This window comes from Arabidopsis lyrata (genome assembly GCF_000004255.2).
Source record: "Arabidopsis lyrata subsp. lyrata unplaced genomic scaffold ARALYscaffold_2, whole genome shotgun sequence".
In the NCBI taxonomy this organism is placed as follows: domain Eukaryota; kingdom Viridiplantae; phylum Streptophyta; class Magnoliopsida; order Brassicales; family Brassicaceae; genus Arabidopsis; species Arabidopsis lyrata.
In genome coordinates, this window is record NW_003302554.1 from 16,450,613 (window position 1) to 16,472,037 (window position 21,425).

At 37.5% G+C, this 21,425-nt stretch overlaps 8 protein-coding genes across 11 annotated transcripts; 2 read left to right on the forward strand and 6 right to left on the reverse strand.

Moving 5' to 3' along the window:
• Positions 1–17: 17 nt before the first annotated feature.
• LOC9323625 (germin-like protein subfamily T member 3) lies at positions 18–1,782 on the reverse strand. Its single transcript, XM_002888946.2, has one exon. It carries the CDS (start codon positions 1,735–1,737, stop codon positions 1,054–1,056), a length of 684 nt encoding a protein of 227 aa, XP_002888992.1. The 5' UTR covers positions 1,738–1,782; the 3' UTR covers positions 18–1,053.
• Positions 1,783–2,528: 746 nt separating this feature from the next.
• LOC9325056 (probable myosin-binding protein 6) lies at positions 2,529–4,950 on the reverse strand. Its single transcript, XM_002888947.2, has 2 exons — positions 2,943–4,950; positions 2,529–2,847 (listed from the first exon to the last, which is right to left on the reverse strand). The coding sequence occupies exons 1-2, from the start codon at positions 4,366–4,368 to the stop codon at positions 2,642–2,644; spliced, it is 1,632 nt and encodes a 543-aa protein (XP_002888993.1). The 5' UTR covers positions 4,369–4,950; the 3' UTR covers positions 2,529–2,641.
• Positions 4,951–5,041: 91 nt separating this feature from the next.
• On the reverse strand, positions 5,042–6,582 carry LOC9325057 (transcription factor MYB1R1). The gene is made up of 3 exons (XM_021035764.1): positions 6,203–6,582; positions 5,802–6,010; positions 5,042–5,655 (listed from the first exon to the last, which is right to left on the reverse strand). Exons 1-3 carry the CDS (start codon positions 6,483–6,485, stop codon positions 5,353–5,355), a joined length of 795 nt encoding a protein of 264 aa, XP_020891423.1. The 5' UTR covers positions 6,486–6,582; the 3' UTR covers positions 5,042–5,352.
• A 1,380-nt stretch (positions 6,583–7,962) lies between these two features.
• LOC9325058 (pentatricopeptide repeat-containing protein At1g74850, chloroplastic) lies at positions 7,963–11,822 on the reverse strand. The gene is made up of 4 exons (XM_021035133.1): positions 9,708–11,822; positions 9,081–9,395; positions 8,889–8,996; positions 7,963–8,786 (listed from the first exon to the last, which is right to left on the reverse strand). Exons 1-4 carry the CDS (start codon positions 11,540–11,542, stop codon positions 8,453–8,455), a joined length of 2,592 nt encoding a protein of 863 aa, XP_020890792.1. The 5' UTR covers positions 11,543–11,822; the 3' UTR covers positions 7,963–8,452.
• Positions 11,823–12,538: 716 nt separating this feature from the next.
• LOC9323626 lies at positions 12,539–15,348 on the forward strand. Of its 4 annotated transcripts, none has more exons than XM_021036013.1 (4): positions 12,539–12,679; positions 12,933–13,109; positions 13,792–14,822; positions 15,057–15,348. In XM_021036013.1, the coding sequence occupies exons 1-3, from the start codon at positions 12,665–12,667 to the stop codon at positions 14,803–14,805; spliced, it is 1,206 nt and encodes a 401-aa protein (XP_020891672.1). In that variant the 5' UTR covers positions 12,539–12,664; the 3' UTR covers positions 14,806–14,822; positions 15,057–15,348. The 4 variants fall into 4 exon arrangements, with proteins under 4 accessions (XP_020891672.1, XP_020891673.1, XP_020891671.1 ...); XM_021036014.1 differs by having other exon boundaries at positions 15,074–15,348; XM_021036012.1 differs by lacking the exon at positions 15,057–15,348 and having other exon boundaries at positions 12,540–12,679; positions 13,792–15,039.
• A 1,841-nt stretch (positions 15,349–17,189) lies between these two features.
• On the forward strand, positions 17,190–18,818 carry LOC9323627. The gene is made up of 3 exons (XM_002887517.2): positions 17,190–17,525; positions 17,755–17,821; positions 17,922–18,818. Exons 1-3 carry the CDS (start codon positions 17,448–17,450, stop codon positions 18,656–18,658), a joined length of 882 nt encoding a protein of 293 aa, XP_002887563.1. The 5' UTR covers positions 17,190–17,447; the 3' UTR covers positions 18,659–18,818.
• A 17-nt stretch (positions 18,819–18,835) lies between these two features.
• LOC9323628 (putative F-box protein At1g67623) lies at positions 18,836–19,558 on the reverse strand. The gene has a single exon (XM_021010093.1). The coding sequence runs from the start codon at positions 19,556–19,558 to the stop codon at positions 18,836–18,838; it is 723 nt and encodes a 240-aa protein (XP_020865752.1).
• A 609-nt stretch (positions 19,559–20,167) lies between these two features.
• On the reverse strand, positions 20,168–21,407 carry LOC9325060 (NAD(P)H-quinone oxidoreductase subunit O, chloroplastic). Its single transcript, XM_021010143.1, has 6 exons — positions 21,126–21,407; positions 20,989–21,044; positions 20,838–20,903; positions 20,717–20,758; positions 20,559–20,618; positions 20,168–20,465 (listed from the first exon to the last, which is right to left on the reverse strand). The coding sequence occupies exons 1-6, from the start codon at positions 21,346–21,348 to the stop codon at positions 20,436–20,438; spliced, it is 477 nt and encodes a 158-aa protein (XP_020865802.1). The 5' UTR covers positions 21,349–21,407; the 3' UTR covers positions 20,168–20,435.
• Between the last annotated feature and the right edge of the window lie 18 nt (positions 21,408–21,425).

A 21,425-nucleotide genomic window follows, 5' to 3' on the forward strand; every position in this document is an offset into this window, starting at 1 on the left:
GATTTTCTAGAACAAAAAGGAAAAATTGGATTTCAATTAAAACGGAAGTGACGTAACTCGATCGTAGCAAAAACAAATTCCATTGATGTACCATTCCAAAGCTCAAGTCACTGAAATCACCATCAACAAGTACCAAGTGCAAAGAGCCAAACTATAACAATAAGAATTCTCTTTGCAATGTCGTTTGTGCTTTTGAAACATGTCGTTCCATTAAAAACGCTATGACGTGATGGAATTGATAAAAGATGGGAAGGCTTGCTTTGGAGAAAACATGTTGTGGTTGTGATTCTGAGATAGTTTACGCCTTTGTGTTACAACTTCAATATTGAAAACTTGGACGACGAAGACACCAAGGACGACGAAGATGATGGCGTTGGCGACGACAACAAGGACGACGAAGACGATGGCGTTGGCGATGCTACCTGCGGGCTTAAAGGTGGTGGAGTCGGAGTGATTCTTGATGTATATGAGATTAGCGGCGGTACAGATCTGATGGTCGGTAGTGAGACGATCTCTCATGTTTGAAAACCCCTGTTTAGTGATGAACACGAGAAAAGTGAAAGAGAGGATTTTTTTCTGTGATTTTTTTTTTTTTATAACAAATTGTTCCAAATACCACCTCTGAAGGTGTGATTTTTTCTATTGGGTTTAACATGTAAAAATGTATACAAAGTCTCCCAAAATCAGTGTTGTGGATTTCTTTCAAAAAAAAATTATGTTTTCAATAACAGTTGATTTGATATAAGTTTTACAAATTGTTGATTGAATAACAAGAGATTACAAGTGATTTTATAGAAATTTCAATTTCAATAACATTGGATTTGGGAAGTGATTTAAAAATCACAAGTTGAATAACAGGTCATTTAAAGAAAATCCCAAAAATTTCTAAAATCCTAATTTCAATACACCCCCTAAAACGAATTATTATGACAAAAATAGAATTTTTATTTGTATGTATACTAGATGCTTCCATAAAAAAAACCCTGATGTCTGTTATTCATTTTAGTAAACTCATTAAAAAGTTACATTTTTAGAGGAACTATAGAACATTTGTTAAGTAGTAAACTTTGACCTGAGCATGTCGATTGTTTTACTATCCGCCTTGAACGCCGCCATCAATACTGCTTCTGGAATCGCGGGTTTCGTAGCAAACAGAGTGTGAGGCACACCAACCTCGCTAGGCAAGTCGTCAGCAACAACCGTCAAAAGACGGCATTGCGTTTTCCCAACGTTCCCCTCGTAATGAATGAGTCCCGGAGGAATCACAAACATATCACCAGGTCCAATAACCTTCGAGTACAACGTGTTGTTAGTCGTCAAGAACCCAACCAAGACCCAACCTTCGATCACGACCCCTGCCTCGGTCGCACCGGGGTGAGAGTGAGGTTGGTTGTATCCTCCAGGTGCAATTGCAACGTTGTACATGGATATTCCCAAAGTGTTTAGGCCCGGGAAGGTCAAGAGATTGGCTGGATTAGCGGCAATACCTTTTGGGTTCGACGTGTTTAAAGGAGTGTTCAAGCCGGAATAAAAAAAGTCTTCAGAGGTGACTTGTGACTTGCAGGGGAAGCCACTGTTGGTTGGTGTAGCTTGGAGATCAGCTACACAAAATTCTTGTAAAGGGTTAAGTTTTAGGGCTGGGAGTGCGAGAGTAGGGTTCGTGAAGAGAGTGATGCATAATGCAAGGAAGATTAAAACTCTTGAGAGAAAAGAAGAGATTTGTGAAATATGAGCCATTGCTAGTGAGTGAGATGATGATGGTTGATGATGATAAATGACGATGTTAATTGGTAGATTATATAGCATTAGAGATTAGGCTTTTTTGGATCGACCTTATAGCTTCATTAGACTAGAATAAGATGGGATTAAGGAAAACACAAGAAAAGATTAAATCTTTATGAGTGTTGGGTTTAAATTTATGCAATTCTTTAATGGCTTTAAAGCAAAGCATATATGGCTATGGCAAAATAAACTAGGTTCAAAATAAACCCTAGCTCACGGAGACCTATTCAAGTGGCTAGAGCTATGATATATGGCTGAAACAAGTTAGGTACAATTAGCTCTCACTCTTTGATTATTAAAAATGTGAATGTCTCCATTTATAAGTTGAAATATTTTATTGTATTTCTCTATAAATAAAATATATAGTATTTTAGTTTAAAATTTTGAATTATAAACGAAAATGATATAATTTCTTTATGTTTGCATTTTGCATTAGCATTTACAATTTGTAAAAAAAGTGCTAAACCTTTAATCCTAAACGAAATAATTTGTTTGTGTTCTGTGTTAAAAGTGTTAAGATTAATATACACTCGAACAAAAATTTTATGAAAAAATGAAAATGTTATACCTATTTCAAATGTGAAAATATGCTAGAATATAAAAATCACATCTAAATACAAACTCAAAATGTTATGCCTATAGAATTGTGAAAACATTTTAGAAAAAAAATCACATCTAAATACAAATGCAAAACTAAAACTTTTCTTTTTGGGTATGAAATGCAAAACTGAAACTTACAGGTTAGGTTCATGGAGCAAACTGAAACTTTTTTAGTGTGAAAGAATGATAGAAATGTTTTCAAGTTGAGACAAGGTGTGGAAGCTTGCTTGTTCTCTAAGAAAGGGAAAAAAAAGATGTATTACAAGTTCATGGATTCTGAAGGCATAGCAACAAAACTACGAAGCATGTGCAAATTCTGAGAGATCTGCAGTAGAATTGCTTCTCCTTCACTAACATCCAAAACATCAGCAATATGTTTCAACAGATCACCATTTGATTGAAGAGCACTTAGTCTCTCTGTGATATCTGAAAGCTCTTTTACTATCCCTTCTTTGCTCTCTGTCCCTGCCCAATTTCATAACAAAAACACAAGATATGAAAGAGTTTTAAAGATCATATTAAACAACACAGAATGATAAAACCTCGAGTAAAAATCATACCTTTTTCTTCATCTGCAGAGACATCCTTTTCCGCGGTAGACTCCTCTGACCTTTTAGATTGAGTAGACCCATTTCGATCGATGTTTTCGCCATTCTCCTCCTGATTAGAAGAACAGACGCCTAAATCCGAGACTGGTTTGGTTTCTTGGCAATCATCATTTGCACTAGCATTGCCGTTTTGTTCATGAAACTCTTCTCTTGCATCTTCTTCATCTGTCAAACTTCCATATTTCTCTCTGTAAGCCTCAAACTCAGCTTCAAGCTCCTTCATTTCCTCCTCCCTCTTCGCCAATTCGGTACTCATCGACTGCAAAGCTTCTTGGTCATACTCTGCTTGTTCATCCATCATTCTTTGGTACTGCAAAGCCTCCATTTGAACAGCAGCTTTCTCGGCTTGAAGCCTCGTGATCATAGCCATCGCTTCGTTGGCTGCAACAGCTGAAGCACTTCTCTCTTCATCTAACTCCATATACAAATCAATGAGTGACTTCTTGTCCAAGCGAACCTCTTTCTTGAGCTGATTAAGGATGGATTCACCGTTTGGATCTGCCGTGTCCGAAGCATTCTCTGTCTTATCCAAAAGAGATTTCTTAAGAGATCGAACGGACCATCGTGGACTATTTTGCACCGAATCAGACAGAGGGATCCCAAAAAACTTGTTACCTCCTCTAACAAAGCTCGGTGTTCTGTCCACATCTAGATCCTTAAACTCAGATTCTCTTTCAGACAGTTTGTTGTTCGAAACCCTAGGAGAAGGAGCAGGAGCAAGGAAAGAATTGTTGTTATTCGGCAACTTCTCAGATTTTATCTTCAATAATTCTCCGCAACACGAACAATGTTGCTTCAAGCTATCATTTTTAATGTTGTTCTTGTGATCCACCAGATTTTTTGTTGTCTGAATAAAATTGTCGTCTTTCTTGAATGCCAAGGGAAGTTCTCGTTCATCGTCAATGAGAAGCTCGAGATCTTTGTGTAAGATGCCAATGAGAGACTTATAAGTATCACAGTCAGATTCTTTCTCGGTGGCGAAAGAGAGAAGACATCCTTCACACATATGTTTGATCTCAGATAGCTTCTTATGGACATGGCAATAAGCAAGAGAAGATACTTTCTTCTTGTGAGAGTCGCAGATTGACTCATTGTAATAGAATCGAGGGTCTCTAGGGACGAGAATGTGGTCGATTCTGGTGCAGAGAAGACAAGGAATGTTGAGGTCGAAGAATTTGGCATATTGGTTTGATAGAAAGGCGATTATGCCGTCGATGAAGAGGATAACGATGAGGCTCCATTCAAGAACCGTGTAGATGAGGAAATGAGGACGAGATCCGAGTTCTTGTTCCACAAATTTCTTGAAAGAACGTTTAGACATTGTGGCTTGTAAAAGCAGTAACAAGAACAAGAAAAAACAGAGCAATTGTATAAACATATGAAATCAAATTGGTCAAAGATCATCAAAGAACAGAGAGCATGATCTATCTCTCTCACTCTTTTGTGATTTGTGTTTCTATTTCTGGGTTTGGAGAGTCTAAAACAGATTAGATTGGGCTGGAATTTGAGGAGATAAATGTACCCAAAAACAAAGGATAATCGCAGATTAAAATTGATAAATTTAGAGACAATGTCAGAGACAGAGAGATACAAAAACGAAAACAAATGGGATTCGTGTAATTATTTTCCCGCTTAGACGTGAGGAGAACTTTGTCGTTGACGCTGAAACTGAATACAACCATACACGACAGAAACAGAGGACATGCCAACGCCCACATGACATATACATATACATCATCATAAATATATAAATGATGCTCTTTGATTGGTTGATTAAATGAATGGGGATCATGTTCTGTGATTGGAAGATTATTGCTTACGCAACAGGTAATGTACCTAATCATCCCACACTACAAATATTAAAAGCATCTGGATATTGATGGGAAAAGAAAAAGCTCCACTATATTGGAAGTGACCAATAAAATGTGACAGTATTGGCATCATTAAAGATAATGACATTATTCTACAAACATACAATATCTTATCCTTAGGAATCAGATATATTATAAAACCCCATAAATCATCAAACATGATTGAGATAGCCACATGAGAAGCAAGTACGATTCTGTTTATGATTGAGATCATGAATAAAACATAACGTTAACATGATATATATAAGTTTTGATAGATCCACACAAATGAACTTAGAGAGTATTACAACAACCCGCCAAACATGGAAGGAAAAAACAGGATGATCATGAACCCTAAAAACCCACTTAGTTCTATCTCCAAACTCTGTTTCTTATTCTTTTTTTTAGCCAAATACATGAGTTTGACGAATTTTTATAACAAAGTCAAGACCTATCTGTACAACAAAGAAACAAACAGGGTGTGTTGCAGATTTTCACCTTTCGGATATGCTCTAAGCGACTCCAATCGTGTTGAATGCTGAATGCATTGAAGGAGATGGTTCATTAAGATTAGATGAAGCTAGCGACAGGTTGAGAGAGAGCGGTGCAGGACTTGACTGAAAGGTTAATGGAACCAACTTGATGAGATTCGAGGAAGTCAGCTGTCCGTATGATTGATTCCCTGTAGGTACCGGGAACTCGGGAAAGACTTGCATAACCGGATGTATAGAGAAGTTGTTGATTTCAGGTACAGGAGAAGATAATTGTGATGTGTTCTCCTGCATAAGTACCTGATCATCTTCCATGGGCATGACCTGATAAACAAACCAAGCAAGATCAGTTTGTTATACTCAATGTTTCATTATCCAACAATCACCAAAGGCCAGACTGCTATTACTTATTCTGAACAACTAAACCTAACCACTTAAATTACTAGAATCACAGAGGATTGGAGATTTACCGTATCAGTAGTCATGTCAAAAAGGCTAGATCTTCGGCGGCGACGGTTAAGATTGCTTCGCCGGATGAAGTATTTCTGAGCATGACTAGCAACTTGTGTAGAAGTCCTGCTCTTGACAAAGTTTCTGGATATTCCTTTCCAATCTCCTTTACCTACTCTCTGCAGCCCAAGCAAGAACAGCTTGTGTTCTTCTTCAGTCCATGGAACTCCTGAAAAAAAAAATGAAAAACCAATGACTTGGCCATCTTTCTAAATCCAAAATCAACATATAGTTCTGTTCACAGTCCATTTCATAAACCATATCTTCAAAAACCCTACTAACAAATCCCTAACTAAACTTGGAAAGATTAAAGTGATCAAATTTATTGAAAGATCAAAAAACAGTTTCAATCGAAGAGTACCTCGTTTTCTCTCGCGGTTCACGTTAGAAGAAGAAATCGGAAGAGCTTCATCCGCCGAGGCGTAACCGGCGGGGGTTTTGTTCATATCTTGTCCATCTCTATCCTCGCCGTCGATCTTTGGAGTCTCCGCCGTCTGCTCATACTCGGACAAATTGTTCAAACTCACGCACTTTCTCATCGGGTCAAGCACAACCCTGACGCCGAACAGCATAATCTCTCTTCTCGTGCCGCCTCCGGAGCAGGCGTTGGTGGACTCCGACGAACTAGTACTACCGTCGGCCATAATAATATTTCCGATTTTGCCCTTTGCGCTTTCTTCTAATGAAAGCAAAAGTACAGAGCAAATGGGCAATGGAGTGGTGTGAGTTAGATCTGAGCTTCTTTGGGGACTTTTTATAAGCCAAAAGCCACGTGAGTTCTTTCTTAAACTATTCCATGTTGTAGTTGTTGCTGATGACACGTGTCTTTTTTGTATTCGTCTGTTCTTGTCTCTTTTTCTTACCTTCCTGTCTCTCTACACAGTTTTCCATTTGGATAGACTTTTTTATTTCTTTGGCTGACTAGATTTATTAGGTCTCTCTATATATTTTTTTTTGTTAGCTTTAGTTAATTGATCTTATAGGATGACAAAGTAGAGTTAAATAAATGTTATCCTAAAAGAAGTTAAAAGTATTTTGCTAATCTCGACAAAAATTGTAAGTATAAAGAGGAAAGATTTTTATTTTTCTTAACGTTACCCTCATGTATTTTTTTTTTTTTAATTAATATAAATATTATTAAGCCATTACAGAAGCCATGACAAAAAGTCACACGTTGATTTTATGCAAGATACAAACCCTCCTGTATTTTTACTACAAAAAAAAATAATGTAGTATTAAACGAATCTGGTCAACGAAATGTCCCTAACCCTAAAGCGCATGAAACTTGATCTTAGAAAAATAGTCAGCTTCTGAAATGATTCTGTACTCTGCTCTAATAATTATATAGTTACAGCTAGCTCTATCCTTGTACTTTTTTAAAATAAAAAATAACTATATCTTGTCGATCTATGAGTACATTATTAAAAAAATCATGGAGACAGCCAGACAGGTGAATCCTTTTTGGAAATTATAACTTTGAACTTCAACACAAAAACTTACAATATCAGGAACCCAAATTTATATAAATTAGTAATTTATCAACAAAAAAAATGTTAGTGTAGTCCAATTTATCGTTTGAGGTAAGATTAAATTTGAAGACGCTGTTAGGACCTAATTCGAGTATAAACAGCATGATCATATGTCCAGAGTCCAGAGACTTGACACAAGCAATCAAAAAGGTAATAGTTTTACTAGAGAATGATAGGATGTGATTTGAATATAAGCAAAATGATCACATATACTAATAGAGTATTATTTATCTATTTTAGATTTGTAGGGGAAAAAATCCTAAAAAAGTATACACAAAATTTAGTAAATAGTTTTGGAAGACAGCAAAATCACACAAAGGCACTAGCATCGGTTAGAAAGCAAAGCCACCATTACTTTTATGCGCACACAAAAAGTGGAATCTTAAAGTGTAATGTGTGAAGCACTATAGAAAGATCCTTTCTTTCTCCTTTGTTTTTCTTATTTTTTTACCATTTTGGATGAGAAACTTGTTGTGACTTTCCTAAATCAGAAATCAAACACATATCTGAGGAAGAAGAGAGAGAGAAAAATATATTCTGGGTGGAGTTTTTGCGTTCTAAAAGTCAAAATCCATATAACTGGGTCATTTGCTATGTAATAAGTTAGATTTCGAAATAGAGAGAGTTCAGCAGATGAGGTCACAAGCAAAAACTAGAGCTTCACTGAGGAATCTTGATTAGTAGATCCTTTATATGTAACTAGAGCTTTGATCTTACACTAGCATTTAACTTCATAGTAATCAGAAAGACAGTTGAATGAAAACAAAAAAAAAAAAACCTATGGCTGCAAAATCATGGGTCTAACATTTCCATCAAAATACTTAGTTGGCTACTTGACATTTTCTTATGACGCTTCTGCATATAAACTAAGATCACCATTTATCTTCTTCTCCAGCTTCTTCTGTCTAACAGAGGTTGACACTACTGCTTGACACCATAACACAGTTATCATGGACATGGAGTGCTAGTGAATAAGTGATACAACCATAAGCGCACAGTTTTTCACCAACCAGTCTATATGGAGGAAGACAGAAGAGGCCTCTTTGATTGCTGGACTTGGCAACAGAAATTAAGCGTACCGATTAAGCTGTGCTCCCTGCTAGTTCTTTTTTCACCCTGGTTCTTCGTTGTGTAGGGTTACCGCTGTGGTTCGTGTCATTGCTTGTTGAAGCTCTTGTTCCACCAGCTAATATTGGCGAGTTTGCTAAAGCGACTAGGTTTTTATTTTGGGACTCTTCTAAGGTTGGTTCTTTCGTTGACAGCAACTGCTTGAGCTGAGATCGCTGGCACATAATGCGACCTCCATTCCATCCCGTGAAGGAAAATGATGACGAGACATGATCCTGCAAGAAGGAGAAAGCAGCTTTCGCGATAGAAGATTCTCTTGCAGCGGAGCTTTTCTCCAATTGTCCCCGTCTGAGAGGTTAGAAAGAAAGAGTTAAAAAAGGCAAAAGACAAGATAAAAACAAAAAGCTTGGAGGCATCTTGCAATGAGGTACCCAGTATCAAAATACTTACACTGAAACAACAACAGCTAGTTGAGGAAGATCCTCTCCATTTAATAGCATATCATTCATATCATTTAGCCAAACCGATAGTGCCGTGTACATGCCACCCTCTGACATCCTGCAGAACATTGAAAACCAAGAATTATGGTACCCAACCATTTCATACAACTGAAACGAAGCCAGCGTAGGGAACTTAAGCTACCTATGTACATCAACAGACCACACAAGTTTGTTTTTCCGGAATAACTCAGGGAAAAGTCCACGTTTTGTTGCCTCATTGAGTACCCTTGCAGCTCGCTCTTTCTGGCCCAGCCACCACAAAGCATCCAGAAGTGCATTGTAAAACCTTATTCCCAAACCACATCCTTCTGAATTGAGTTTGTCCAACACATATTCCACTATCTGCCAATTTGAGTCATCATCATAATCTCCCTTGATCATTTGCCCAATAACTTGATGAATATTTGACACTCTATTTGAAAGCATCTCCTCCAGTAACTCATTGACATCGTCCCACCTGTAAACCCAAAATTTTTGAAGAGTTGCTATAAAACTAATGAAATAATGTATTAAACATTGGCTTAAGATACTACTTATCCAGAACACTCAAGTTAGCTGCAAGAAAATTAACACGGGTGCTACATTACGCTAGCATATCTCTTCCATGCCTGACAATGTAGATATACAAGGCAGCTGAAAGAGCAAAATGCTACGATGATGGAATAAATCATCATTTTGGCTAAGGCATAAGGCTTAGTAAGGTATGAGCTATATAAAAACACACAAAAGAAAACATAAGAAAACGTGTATTACTGGCGAAGGCACTAACCTCTCTGTCTTTCCATACACAGCTAGCATCATACAGTAGCACATGATACTGGGCAGTATATCAGAAGCTTTCATTTCCTCAAACTGCTCCCTGCACTCATCGACAAGTCGTGCAAAAGAATACACACTTAAAACAGCCTCAAGCGTCCTTTCATCAGGATCGCATCTTGACTTCTCCATATCTACATATGTCTTCACAGCCTCTTCAAATTTGCCTCCTTGCTTGTAGGCTTCTATTTGTGCATTGAACGTATCTCTGTTCCTGGGAATACCAGAATCCACCAACCGGGACAAAATCGCCTCAGACTCCTTGACCAGTCCTCCCCTTGCAAAAGAATATAACAGTGAGTGGTATGTTTCAATACTTGGATTGCTTCCTACTTCATGCATGGTGTTAAAAGCAACAAGTGCTTCTTCATATAAAGCAGCCTGCCCAAACGCTTCAATAACCCCAGTGTATGCCTTGGAGCTTGGCACGATATCATTAGCTGTCATATATTGTAAAATCTTCCTAGCATCTTCGTGGAGTCCTCCCTTCCCACAAGCAAATATTATACCCTCATATGTCTCCATGTCAGGTTCAATATTCTCCTCCACCATATCATGGAACAAAGTTACCACTTCCTTAAAATACCCACCTTCCCCAAAAACCTCTATCAAAATGTTGTATGTAGCAGCATCAGGATCTGTATTGCTTGATTTCATCTCAAGAAAAAGCTGCCGAACATCATCATACCTCCCACTCTGTCCAAACAAATTCAGTAAAACACTATATGTATTTGCGTTCGGCGTGCACCCTGCAGCCTGCATCTGATGGAAGACCCCCATTGCCTCCTTAATAGACCCGGATTTCGCATATGCCTCTAACAACACATTATAAGAAGTGATATCCGGTAAACTGCCCCCGGAAGCCATCTCACTCAGGAGATCAGACACTTTTTCCAGCCGGCGTAACTTCCCAAATGTCTCAACTAGATGACTATATGTGGTTAGATCCGGAACTATCCCACCATCATTCATAGTCCTAAAAACCATTTCAGCCTCATCACCTAAACCTCTAATAGCACAAGCACTAAGCAGTGTATTATATGTCACGATGTCGGGTTGTATCCCCTCATGTCTCATCTCTGCAAACAAACCCAATAAACCCTCCCAATCTAAACCACCTCTAGCACAAGCATTAATCACAGTGTTGTAAGTCAAAATACTAGGTGATATCTTATCGTTCTTCATCCTATCAAGAAGCTCAAGAGAGGTCTCATACCGTCCATTTCGACCATAAGCATTGATCAAAGCCGTGTAAGAGAAAACACTGCGTGACACACCTTGGCTAGGCATTTCGTCGAATACCTCAAGACATTTGTCTAGAAGACCTTCCCTACCAAGCAAAGAGATCATAATAGTGTAGATGTGCTCGTTTGGTTTGCACCATATCTGCCGTTGCATATACTTGAAGAGACGAAGCGACCTTTGCCAGTCGCCGCGACCAGCGAACTCTTTGAACACGAGTGCGAAATCGTTCAGCGAAAGCTTGTTCTTGAATATGTCTAAGCACCTGGCGATGCTCCCGCGTGGTGGAAGACTGCTCAGCTTGTTAATCAGCGATTCGACGTCGTAGCTGTACTTTCCTTTCTCCACGGAGACGGAAGGGTTTCCCAGAACGAGATCTTTTGTCTTCGCTTTGATTTTACCGGCGACGGAGCTTGGTTTACGGTTTCCACCTGAAAGGAAACGAAGACGGTTTCCGTCGGCGAATCTCCGGTTTCCGATGAAACTGGAATTTTGGATGAGGAAGGAGAGCTGGTGTGAGTTGGGATTTGGAATTGCTAGGTTCATTTTGGCAAACTATAGTTTCACATAAGGATTCAAAAATCCTCCGGGAAATTCCTCAGCAAGCGAAGCGAGATTTTCTCGGGAAAATCGCAATTCGATTTGAATTGACTCGGGGTTTTAAAATTAACGCCTTATTCACTAGTCACCACCAAGCTTTAGACAGAAGACGCACGAATTAAGATTAGCAGTAGAACAGTTTCGAAGAAGAGATTTTCTCACCCAAAAGCTCTCTATCTCTCTCTCTCGGTGAAATGGCGGAAAAATGGAAGAAGAAGGAGGGGCTTGAAGAAGACACGTGGATTCTTATTGTGGATAACAGTCGCGAGGAACCAACCGGTTTTTATTGGTTAACTCGATATTATTCGGTCGAACAATTTTGGCGCCGCCTAGAATTGCAAGAAAAGGAGTATTAATGTACGCCTGATAATTTTTAAGGACACTAGTAATAACAATTACATTGAAATATAGTAGTATGTTGTAAACTCAACAATGTTCTAAATGTGGGAGGTTTAAGTGTTCATGCATCTTATAGGTGATCAAAATCATTTCTTAATTTTGGTTTAATCCCATGACCATGAACTAGCTTTTTTTTTCAGCGGTCTACCAAATTTTGAACAGTAAAATTTCCGTAATATGGACTACTATGAAATATGAATAGTTGATATAAATAAAATTTAATAATCCCTAATTAGAATTAGCTACAATAGATTTTTTTGGGGTAAAAGCCACGATAAGTCTAGTGGTCTAAATGAAGCCACGATTAGAATTAGCTAAAAAATTAAAAGTCTTATGTATTTTTAAAATGTACATTAATCACCGAAAAATGTAAAAAGCAAAAGAGAGATTACGAAAAGAGTGACGGAAAAAACGGGAAGTCTGAAATGCGGAGGCTGACGTGACGTGTGGTGTGGCGTTTGAGAAATAACATCGAGTTGCTAGGGGTAAATAAGTCATTACACATCTTTCTGTTCCTAACAGACAGACGCTTCAAGGAAAACAAAAAGAACCAAAAAAAAAAAAAGAAAAGGAAACCAACCTTTTTAGCTTTTTGTTTCTTCTTGGCGAGTTCGCGACCTTGGTCGGAAAATCAACAATCGCTTCTCTGCAATCTCATTATCGGCGCTAATGGCTGACCAAGAGGTACAATTACCTTATAACCCCCTCAATCTCCGCCTCTCACGAGTTCATATTTTCGATTTCGGATTTTTTCTTCGTTTACAGTTTCGTTCTGTTTCTTCTAGACCTTGTTTCTCTTATCGGACAGAATCTTGTTGCCGCTTTTCGCTAATTTTGATCTAAATTTTGGGTTTCAAGATTGTGAGTTTTTTCTTTTCGGGGTTTGCGATGATTTTTTGTTGTTCGTTTTGTTTTGATTTTGTTTGGGTTAACACAGACCTTAGCGGCGTTGAAGAGAGCCTACGCCGATACGATACTGAACACAACGAAGGAAGCGGCGGCGCGTGTGATGGTTTCTGAAAAGAAGGCGCGTAGGTATCAGCAAGAACTTGTGACGGTTAGAGATGAAGCACTTCAGACGTTGCTTAGGCTTAAACAGATGCTTGATTCCAAGGTACAACCACTTTGTTAGATGTTTTCTTATTTTCATTTGTTTATGAGTTCTTGGTTGGTGCCTGATTATGTTTTTGGGGTCTTGAGGCATTTCTTTTGTTTCTTGCTTCATATGAAGATGGCTTTTGAAATCAAGTGTTTTAGCCTTGCTTACATAGTGAGTGTGAGTTTGGTTTATTCAATCTTTGACATTTCAATTAACTAAGTTATTCCATCATGCAGCAAATGATATGCTTGGGCACCATCTTTTTTGCTATGTGTTTTCACTACATGGAAATTGCTGATTCATCTCTATGAACGTCGATACAAGCCAATGATTTTGACACTTTCAGCCTGAGACTATTACACTGACACTTTAAGCTGATATAGCTTTTCTCTTCATCCATTGATCATTGTTCATGAAACCTAACAATGTGTAACCAAGAGCGTCAGCAAGTTCTAGATCCGTTTTACAATTTCTGGTAGTGAGGCTTAGTGGCTTACACATATTCTTCGCATATGCCTTCATTACATCGTGCAGTTTTTAAGTTAAATGTTTCTCAATGTGGGGATATAGCTATTTCATCTTAGAGACTGTATCACCTTTGCTTAAGGATAAGCTTTCTCTAAAGGGCTATATCTTTCTTTTGTGGCTGGATTTGCGTTTCCTCCTCAACTCTAATAAACCGCTTTGTGTTATATAGGTCAAAGAGACGGAGATGCAGTCCTTGAAGCAGCAACAGAAGGTTGAGGAACTTGAAGCTCAGCTTGGAGAAGCTGAAGATATTGTAGGCGAGCTGAGGATGGAGTTGAGAGTACTCCACAATGAGCTCAAGAAACTTACGAATGGTCAGACACATCTTAAAAGTGATCATGAGGAAGACCCCTGTGGGAATAACCGCGATGCTGCAGTTTCTGTAGTGCCTGAGGTTTCTTGCAGTCACGAGAGCACAGAAGCTGTAGATTTTTGCATCCCAGTGGAACAAAGTGGATCAGTGGTGGCTAATGGGATAAAAGTACCATCTTTGACTCGCATAAATAGTATTAACCGGTGTTCTTATAAAGATAACAAGGATCAGTGTCACCACACTCTTCCATCTATACTGACAAAACGCAGGGAAGCTGAAGGTTTAGCTCAGATGATCCACGCAGTAGATAGCAGTATGGCCAATGGGGTTCTGTCGTCCTCTGTAGAAGTAGGAGATGTGAATGATGGAGTATGTCTTCACAAAGTTTCGTCTTGTAAAATTGTAGAGACCTTAGAAATGTCTGGTTGTGCTGATGCTACTGACTCCATATCTACTGTTAGAGATGGAGAAGCCCCGAAAGTGTCTCCAAACTCTTCTCAGAAGGAAGTCGGCACTCTTGTATCCTTGATAACATCTCCTCCGAGGGAACATGAAAATGACGGAAAGCTGGAGATTAGCGAAACAGAGGCGAGGAAGGAAGAAAAAGAGAGCTGTGAGAATATTGAGGTTTCGGCATCTCCTTTGTGCGAAGAAACTCCAGTTTTAGCACTTAGTAAAAATCGGTGTATCAAGTACACGTTCAAGAGGAAGAGAAAGAAGGAGGTGTTAAGCAACAATCTTGAAGGAGATGCATCGTTTGAGGAGAGCAGAAACATGAAACAGAAGACCGGAGAGAAAGACGATGGTTACTTGGAGTCTCTGAAGCCTAGTTTTACCAGTGAATCATCTCGGGATGTAGTCTATGCTTAGCACAGGTGGCTTGGAAGGTTAGTAAATATCAACATACATCTAATTTGCTATATCATATTAAGTTTCTGGAACACTTGTGAGAATCTGGGTTGTATGTTTCCTTCTTGCCGTGAAAGTATTTAGTCTAAAAACTGGTATCACTAGTAGTGCCCTTTTGTTGCATTTTGGGTGTAAACTCTTGTCGATTGTGATGGGTTTATATATATATATATATGATGTCCAAGATTCTGACTTTTTCTATGTTTCTTTAGTATTTTACTGGGCACAGCTTGTACCATTCTCGTAGAAGAAAGATTTGCAGCAGAACTAATCAACCAGTAGGATCCTCCGGCAAAATGGTTATAGTAGTAAAGAATTCATCTAATATATACAAAATTTACAAATATTCAAGATACATTTGATTTTGAGTCAAATCAAAGTTATGTGATAAGGATAGGTGGAAACTTCAAAATGCTTACACCTGGATGGTGTAAGACTAAGAAGAGCGAGCTATCATTGTATTTCGTACCTATGTAAATAATCTAACGAAGAAGTCTTATTAAAGAGTTTTTGTGACTTGGTCAAAGTTTATTCATGGAAATTAGGACTTGCGACCATGGATCATGGACTAATTTGACTCAAGAGATTACGATCTCTATAAATGCGAGCTTTGTTCAATTTTATTATGTTTTAAAAGTTGAAGACCGTTTCAACATAGTTACCGGCTTTTCTTACCAAAAAAAGTTTATGACCGGCTTTAAATAGAGGGATTTCCTACTATGTAAAGAAAAGACTAAAGAAGACTAAGGAGCACTTATTTTTCAGTTATTTTGTTAAAATATAAGAAAATTTATGATCATAAATATAATATAAGGAAACATGATATATTTACTTAATAATCCATAATTAATGACAAATAATATTTTTAATGATTTAAGAAAACCATTATATATTTTGTAAATAATCCTTAATATTCAAAATCAAATTAAGAATCACAACAAACCTTCAAAATCACCTAAAATAAATTGTTGAGTTGTGTTTTAAACACAGTAGACCTTCCTAGTTTTTTAAAAAGTGATTTCAATTTAATCTTCGTTAATAGAGATTAAATCCAGTGTTTACCAAAAAAAAATATATAATCAACCGCATAAATGGGAACTAGTTCCTATATATTATTCAAAATTCATATATTTCTTCCATATTTTATTGAGAAATTGTTAAAAATGCCCCTTTTTCAATACCCCTTTTCAAAAATGCCCCCTTTGAGAGTCCATTTTTAAGTTTGCCCTCTTTTAATTTTTAATGACCATTTTACCCTTATTTGAAACAAAATTAGGTCCACAAAATACAAAATATTTTTTGGCGGAAAAAGTGATCCCGTAATTTTCCCGCCAAAACACTTGTAAAAACCTTTAAAATACCTTGTAAAATTTTTCCGTAAAAATTTTTCACGCCAAAAAATTTTCCCGCCAAAAATTTTTTTTTGCGGGAAAAGTGATTCCGCAATTTTTTTGCCGAAATTTTTTTGGCGGGAAAAATTTACAAGGTATTTTAAAGGTTTTACGGAGTATTTACAAGTGTTTTGTAAGGTTTTACAATGTATTTTAAAAGGTTTTACAAGGTACTTATAAGGTTTTATAAGGTATTTATAACTTGTAAAACCTTATAAAAAACTTGTAAAACCTTATAACTTGTAAAACCTTATAAAATAGCTTGTAAAATCTTATAATATCTTATAAATACTTTATAAATACGTTGTAAAACCTTTTAAAATACATTGTAAAACCTTATAAATACCCTGTAAAAACCCTTTAAAATACCTTGTAAATTTTTCCTGCCAAAAATTTTCCCGCCAAAAATTTAACGCCAAAAAATTTGCGGAATCACTTTTCCCGCAAAAAAAAATTTTTGGCGGGAAAATTTTTTGGCGTGAAAAAATTTTACGGGAAAATTTTACAAGGTATTTTAAAGGTTTTACAAATTTTTACAAGTGTTTTGGCGGGAAAAATTGGGGGATCACTTTTCCCGCCAAAAAATATTTTTTATTTTGTGGATCTAATTTTGTTATATTTCCTTATATATTTATGATATCTTTTATTAAAAGAAGGGTAATTTAGTCATTTTGTATATAAAAGGGGTATTTTTAAAAATGGACATCCAAAAGGGACATTTTTGAAAAAGGGTATTGAAAAAGGGGCATTTTTGTGAGTCTCCCTATTTTATTTGCTTTATTAAGAAATATATAGTTTGCTTAATTATTCAACATGCATCCCTGTTTTCCTAATCTTGTTATGAAAAAACTCAGTATACATTGCCTTGTAGTTCAAGTTTGAACAATATAGACCAAATAAAGCTAGAGAGTTCCATTAATGCGACGTCGTTTCAGCCAATCAAAAATCACCAGGGGTATAGTTTCGTAAATAAACAGTCAGACCAGGGGTATTTTCCCAAACGAGATAACCGAATTCCTTAATATATATACCGGCGTGTGAAGCTTTTGGTTCTCCGAGCGAGAGACTGAGAAATACAAGGAGCGTAGCAGAGCAGTTTCCGATTTCCATTTCTCTCTCTTAATCCGGATTTAAGTATTAGGGATTTTTCTTCTCTCTAGCGACATTACTCTCTCTGTGTCGCTGTGTGTGCGTTGCTCGAAGATTATCATCATGGTTGCTGATTCAATCACAGACTCTGAGCTCTTTCATGGCTCTCCGATTTCAAGAGATTTCGCCAAGAAACGCAAGGTGCGTTCTTCGAACTCCTTCTTGATGCGATCGATTCTTTGAGTATTTATGCTTGATTCAAAATAAAAGTATAATCGATCCGCGTCTAATCCCCAGTTTCTGTCTGTGATTTTCTCAGTAGCTAAGAGTATTATTGATTCAAAGATCGTGTTTTTCGTTGTGATGTGGATGATTTTTAGGGTTGATAATCGTCAATTATTGATATGTATGGATCGAATCTTGTTTGCAGGCGAATTGGTTTTGTAAACTAAAGCAGTGGAAGATTGATGCTCGTCGCAAGCAATGGATTTATCAATGTACGAGGCTTAGAATCTTTAAGTTTCGATGTCTTTGTTTTTTAAGTTTTGTTCAATCTTTCGAGTGTTGATGATGACTTGTTTGTGAATAATGGTATAGGGAAAAAAGCAAATCTTGGTGAAGAGGATAATGGGCGTAGACTGAAATCTTTGCTAGAGAAACTGACTGATCAAAAAGCTTGGAGGATTGATTATGATGATGCGGATGATGATCTTGAAAGGACATCATCATCTGCTAGTAGCCCCACGAGTGTTCTCAAGAGCAAAGATTCTGTTACTGGCGATTGCTTCTGTTGTTCTAAGCAGATGACTGAGGAAGATCAGGAAGAAGTTTTTGACGATGCTTATGATAACTGGGATGGGTTTAGAGATGCGTTAAACTCCTTTGACAACCAAAGCCCTCGACTTGAGACTGAAGATTTAGAGCAAGAAGAAGATCCGATTCCAGATACAAGCCAGAGGAGGAAGAAGTCTACCCATGAGAAGCTTTTTCATGAAGACAAGAAAGAAGCTTCACCTGCAAACACGACGATTCACAGAAACAGTAAAAAGAAGAAGAGGTCTAACTCTGAGAAGCAACGAGGTGATGATGATGAAGAATGTCCTATTTGCTCTGAGTTGATGGATGCAACGGATCTAGAATTCGAACCATGTCCTTGTGGGTTTCGGATTTGTCTCTTTTGCCATAAGAAGATCAGTGAAAACGAAGCACGTTGTCCAGCTTGCAGGAAGGATTATGTTCGGACGAGTAATAGTAATGGAGAGGTAGGTTTCCAGCAACGTGGTGGTGCCACAATTCGCTTGTCTCCGTCTTTTAGAGGACTTGACAGAGCTTAAGATAGAGAAAGAGTTTCATGAAACTTTTTTCTACTTTTTTGCCTTAGTTTCTCAGTTTCATCAATTTTGTGGGTTTGCTTAGATTGTTGTCATCTCGGCAATAAATTTTCATTCATGTTTGTGAATCATATAATACACATAAACCAATATTAGTCTTTTATTCGATACATCAAAAGATCATTCCTCAATATTAGCAAAGAAAAGTTTGACTTCATGATGCCACAAACAAATCTCACAAGCAGAACAAGTAATCATGTCGTTGTGCTCACCATAACGATCCCAACCACTATTCTTTACAAAGAAAATATCTGTTCGACCATCACAATTGCAATTTACACGAACATATCTTCTTTTGAGATGTCTCATCATCGGTTCGCCGCACCACCACATCTCATTTCTGATCTTTTTCCGATGTTTTTCCATCTCCTCGAGTGTACTTGACATCAAAGGTTTTCTTAAAGAAGACAAGATCTTGAAACCCTTTTGTTTTGTTTCGCCACCAAGACAAATTAGGATCAATCCATAAACATATTGTGCTTCTTGATTTCCCTTGTTTGCAACTTTTGCTATATGTTTGAGTCCTTTGTCTCGTTGGCGTTTAGAACTATTTCGATGAAAGTAATCGACAAGTCCTTTACGGTATATTGCCTCGGGGTTTCCATTCTTGCGACATCTTTTGATAAAATTGTGAAATTTTCCACGGTTGCGAAACCATGGAAAAAGAGGGATTTCATTGAGGGAAAGCCGGCGCAGAACGTATCGATCGTTGCTGATACGTTTAAAAGATTTCGAAACTAATCGAAGATTGCTAATCTCGGATAGAGATGAAGCTGCAACACATGAAGAGATTTCTACAAGAAGGTCTTCAGGTAGAGAATCTAGAGAAACAGAAACTGTCATTTGGGAATGCTAGAAAAAAGATACAATGTTTAAGATTGAAAGTATTGTCTATCTTGATTTGTTGACTCCGGTTCTTATAAAAATGTTTAGATTTCCTTTTCCTAATATGGTAAGGAAGTAGAAATACAAAAGTTAATTAAGAATAATCCAAAAAAAATTAAAAGAAAAGTTGAAAAAGACATAATGGGATTAATCCTTGTATGGAGAACAATTCTAATTCACAGTTCAACAATAGGAGAACTCAAAAGGAGAAAACGTAGGAAACCCACTAAAATCACACCATCATCCGTCCTTCAGGTCAGTATTTTCTTTTTGGTGACGATGAGAAGAATTTTTCTGAAAATGGAAGCCAAAGGAAAAAAAGCAGAGGAAATTATTTTGTTTGATGAAGTTTTGACAAATGAGTTTGGTATTTGGCTTTGTGTCTTGTTGCTCACGTACATTGATCACGAGGAGAATTTGAAATTTGCTTCTCCAAACTTGGACTATGCGAGGAAGAGACTGCGTAGATTGATGTCATCATGATTATTGAAATGCCTACAAATACTCTTTTTCCCATGGAAGTTAAATGAGCCTTTACAAAGATGTTACCAAAGAAAACGAGAACCATTGGCTAAAGTAGATGATGGATCATAAAAAAAAAACAGAACAAAGAGTGTGAATTGGTTAAGGAAAATGCATTCTTATAGTTGTTTTCAGTCAGATCATATTCTCTACATTCGAGAACAGCTTTGTGACTATGGTAACATTGATTCTTTCTAGTAACACTTTGAGGACATGATCATGATGGTGCCATTTTTATCATTCATCTCAGCTTCACACACAACCCTTGGTATCGGTTGCTTTCCAAAGGATTCTTCTTGGAAGCCTATGGACTCTACATTCGTTCATAAACAAGTTTCTCTGACTGCGGGAGAAACCAAGAACACATAAAACAATCATGACTTGAAATCAAGACAAATGTTACTTATTGTTGATGTACTGAGAAAATTATGAGTACCTTGATGAGCATATCAGTTGGAAGCCAAGCCGGTGCGGTGGGGATACCAACCCATCCAACCTAAAAACTCCAAATTTCACAATTCATTAGCTCTCTCTCTCTCTCTCTCTTTCTCTCTTGCTCATGCACCATAATACACAATTTCTGTGAAAACTTACAAGTGCATACTCTCCTGTCTCAAAGACACGAAGGTCCAAGACCTGCAAGATTTAGATACTGGTTGAGTACCCTTGAAATCTCTTTTGATGTTTTTCAAAAGAGATTTGATTCGGGTTATACCTCGCCGCGATCTTCGTAAATGTAATCAAGTCCTTTGTAGAAAGGAGGATGTCCAACTGATAAGTACTGTGATCACAACAAATAAAGAAAAAAGTTTCAGAAACAGATTTCAAAGTAGAAGCTTCAGAAACGGGAAAGATTTCGACTATACATTGATGCTGTTGAGATACTTCTCTTTGTCCACACGAACGATTTGACCCTTCTTCACTGTTTTCTCATCAACCACAAACAAAAATTCAAAAATCTGTTATTGGATTTAACATTTGAAACAGAATTGAGGGAACAGACTCGAGTAAACCGGTTTCTTGGGAAGAGTTTTAGGGGTTTTGGTTGCAGCTGGTGATGCTTCCCCTTCAGATTTGGCCTGCGTGCTCTGTTTCTCTTTCTCTACCTCTGCTTTGACTGTGAACTGAGGAAGAGATCGATGAGGAAATCTTCTAGAAAGAAGTGGTAATGAAGAGGAGATGGTAGAAAGAGAAGAAAGCTGAGACAGAGTCGCTGAGAAAGCCATTGGAGAGACCACCACGAAAATTTTCTGTGTTCTTGGAGTTTCGGGATAAGACCGCAATGGTCTCCAAGTCTCAACGG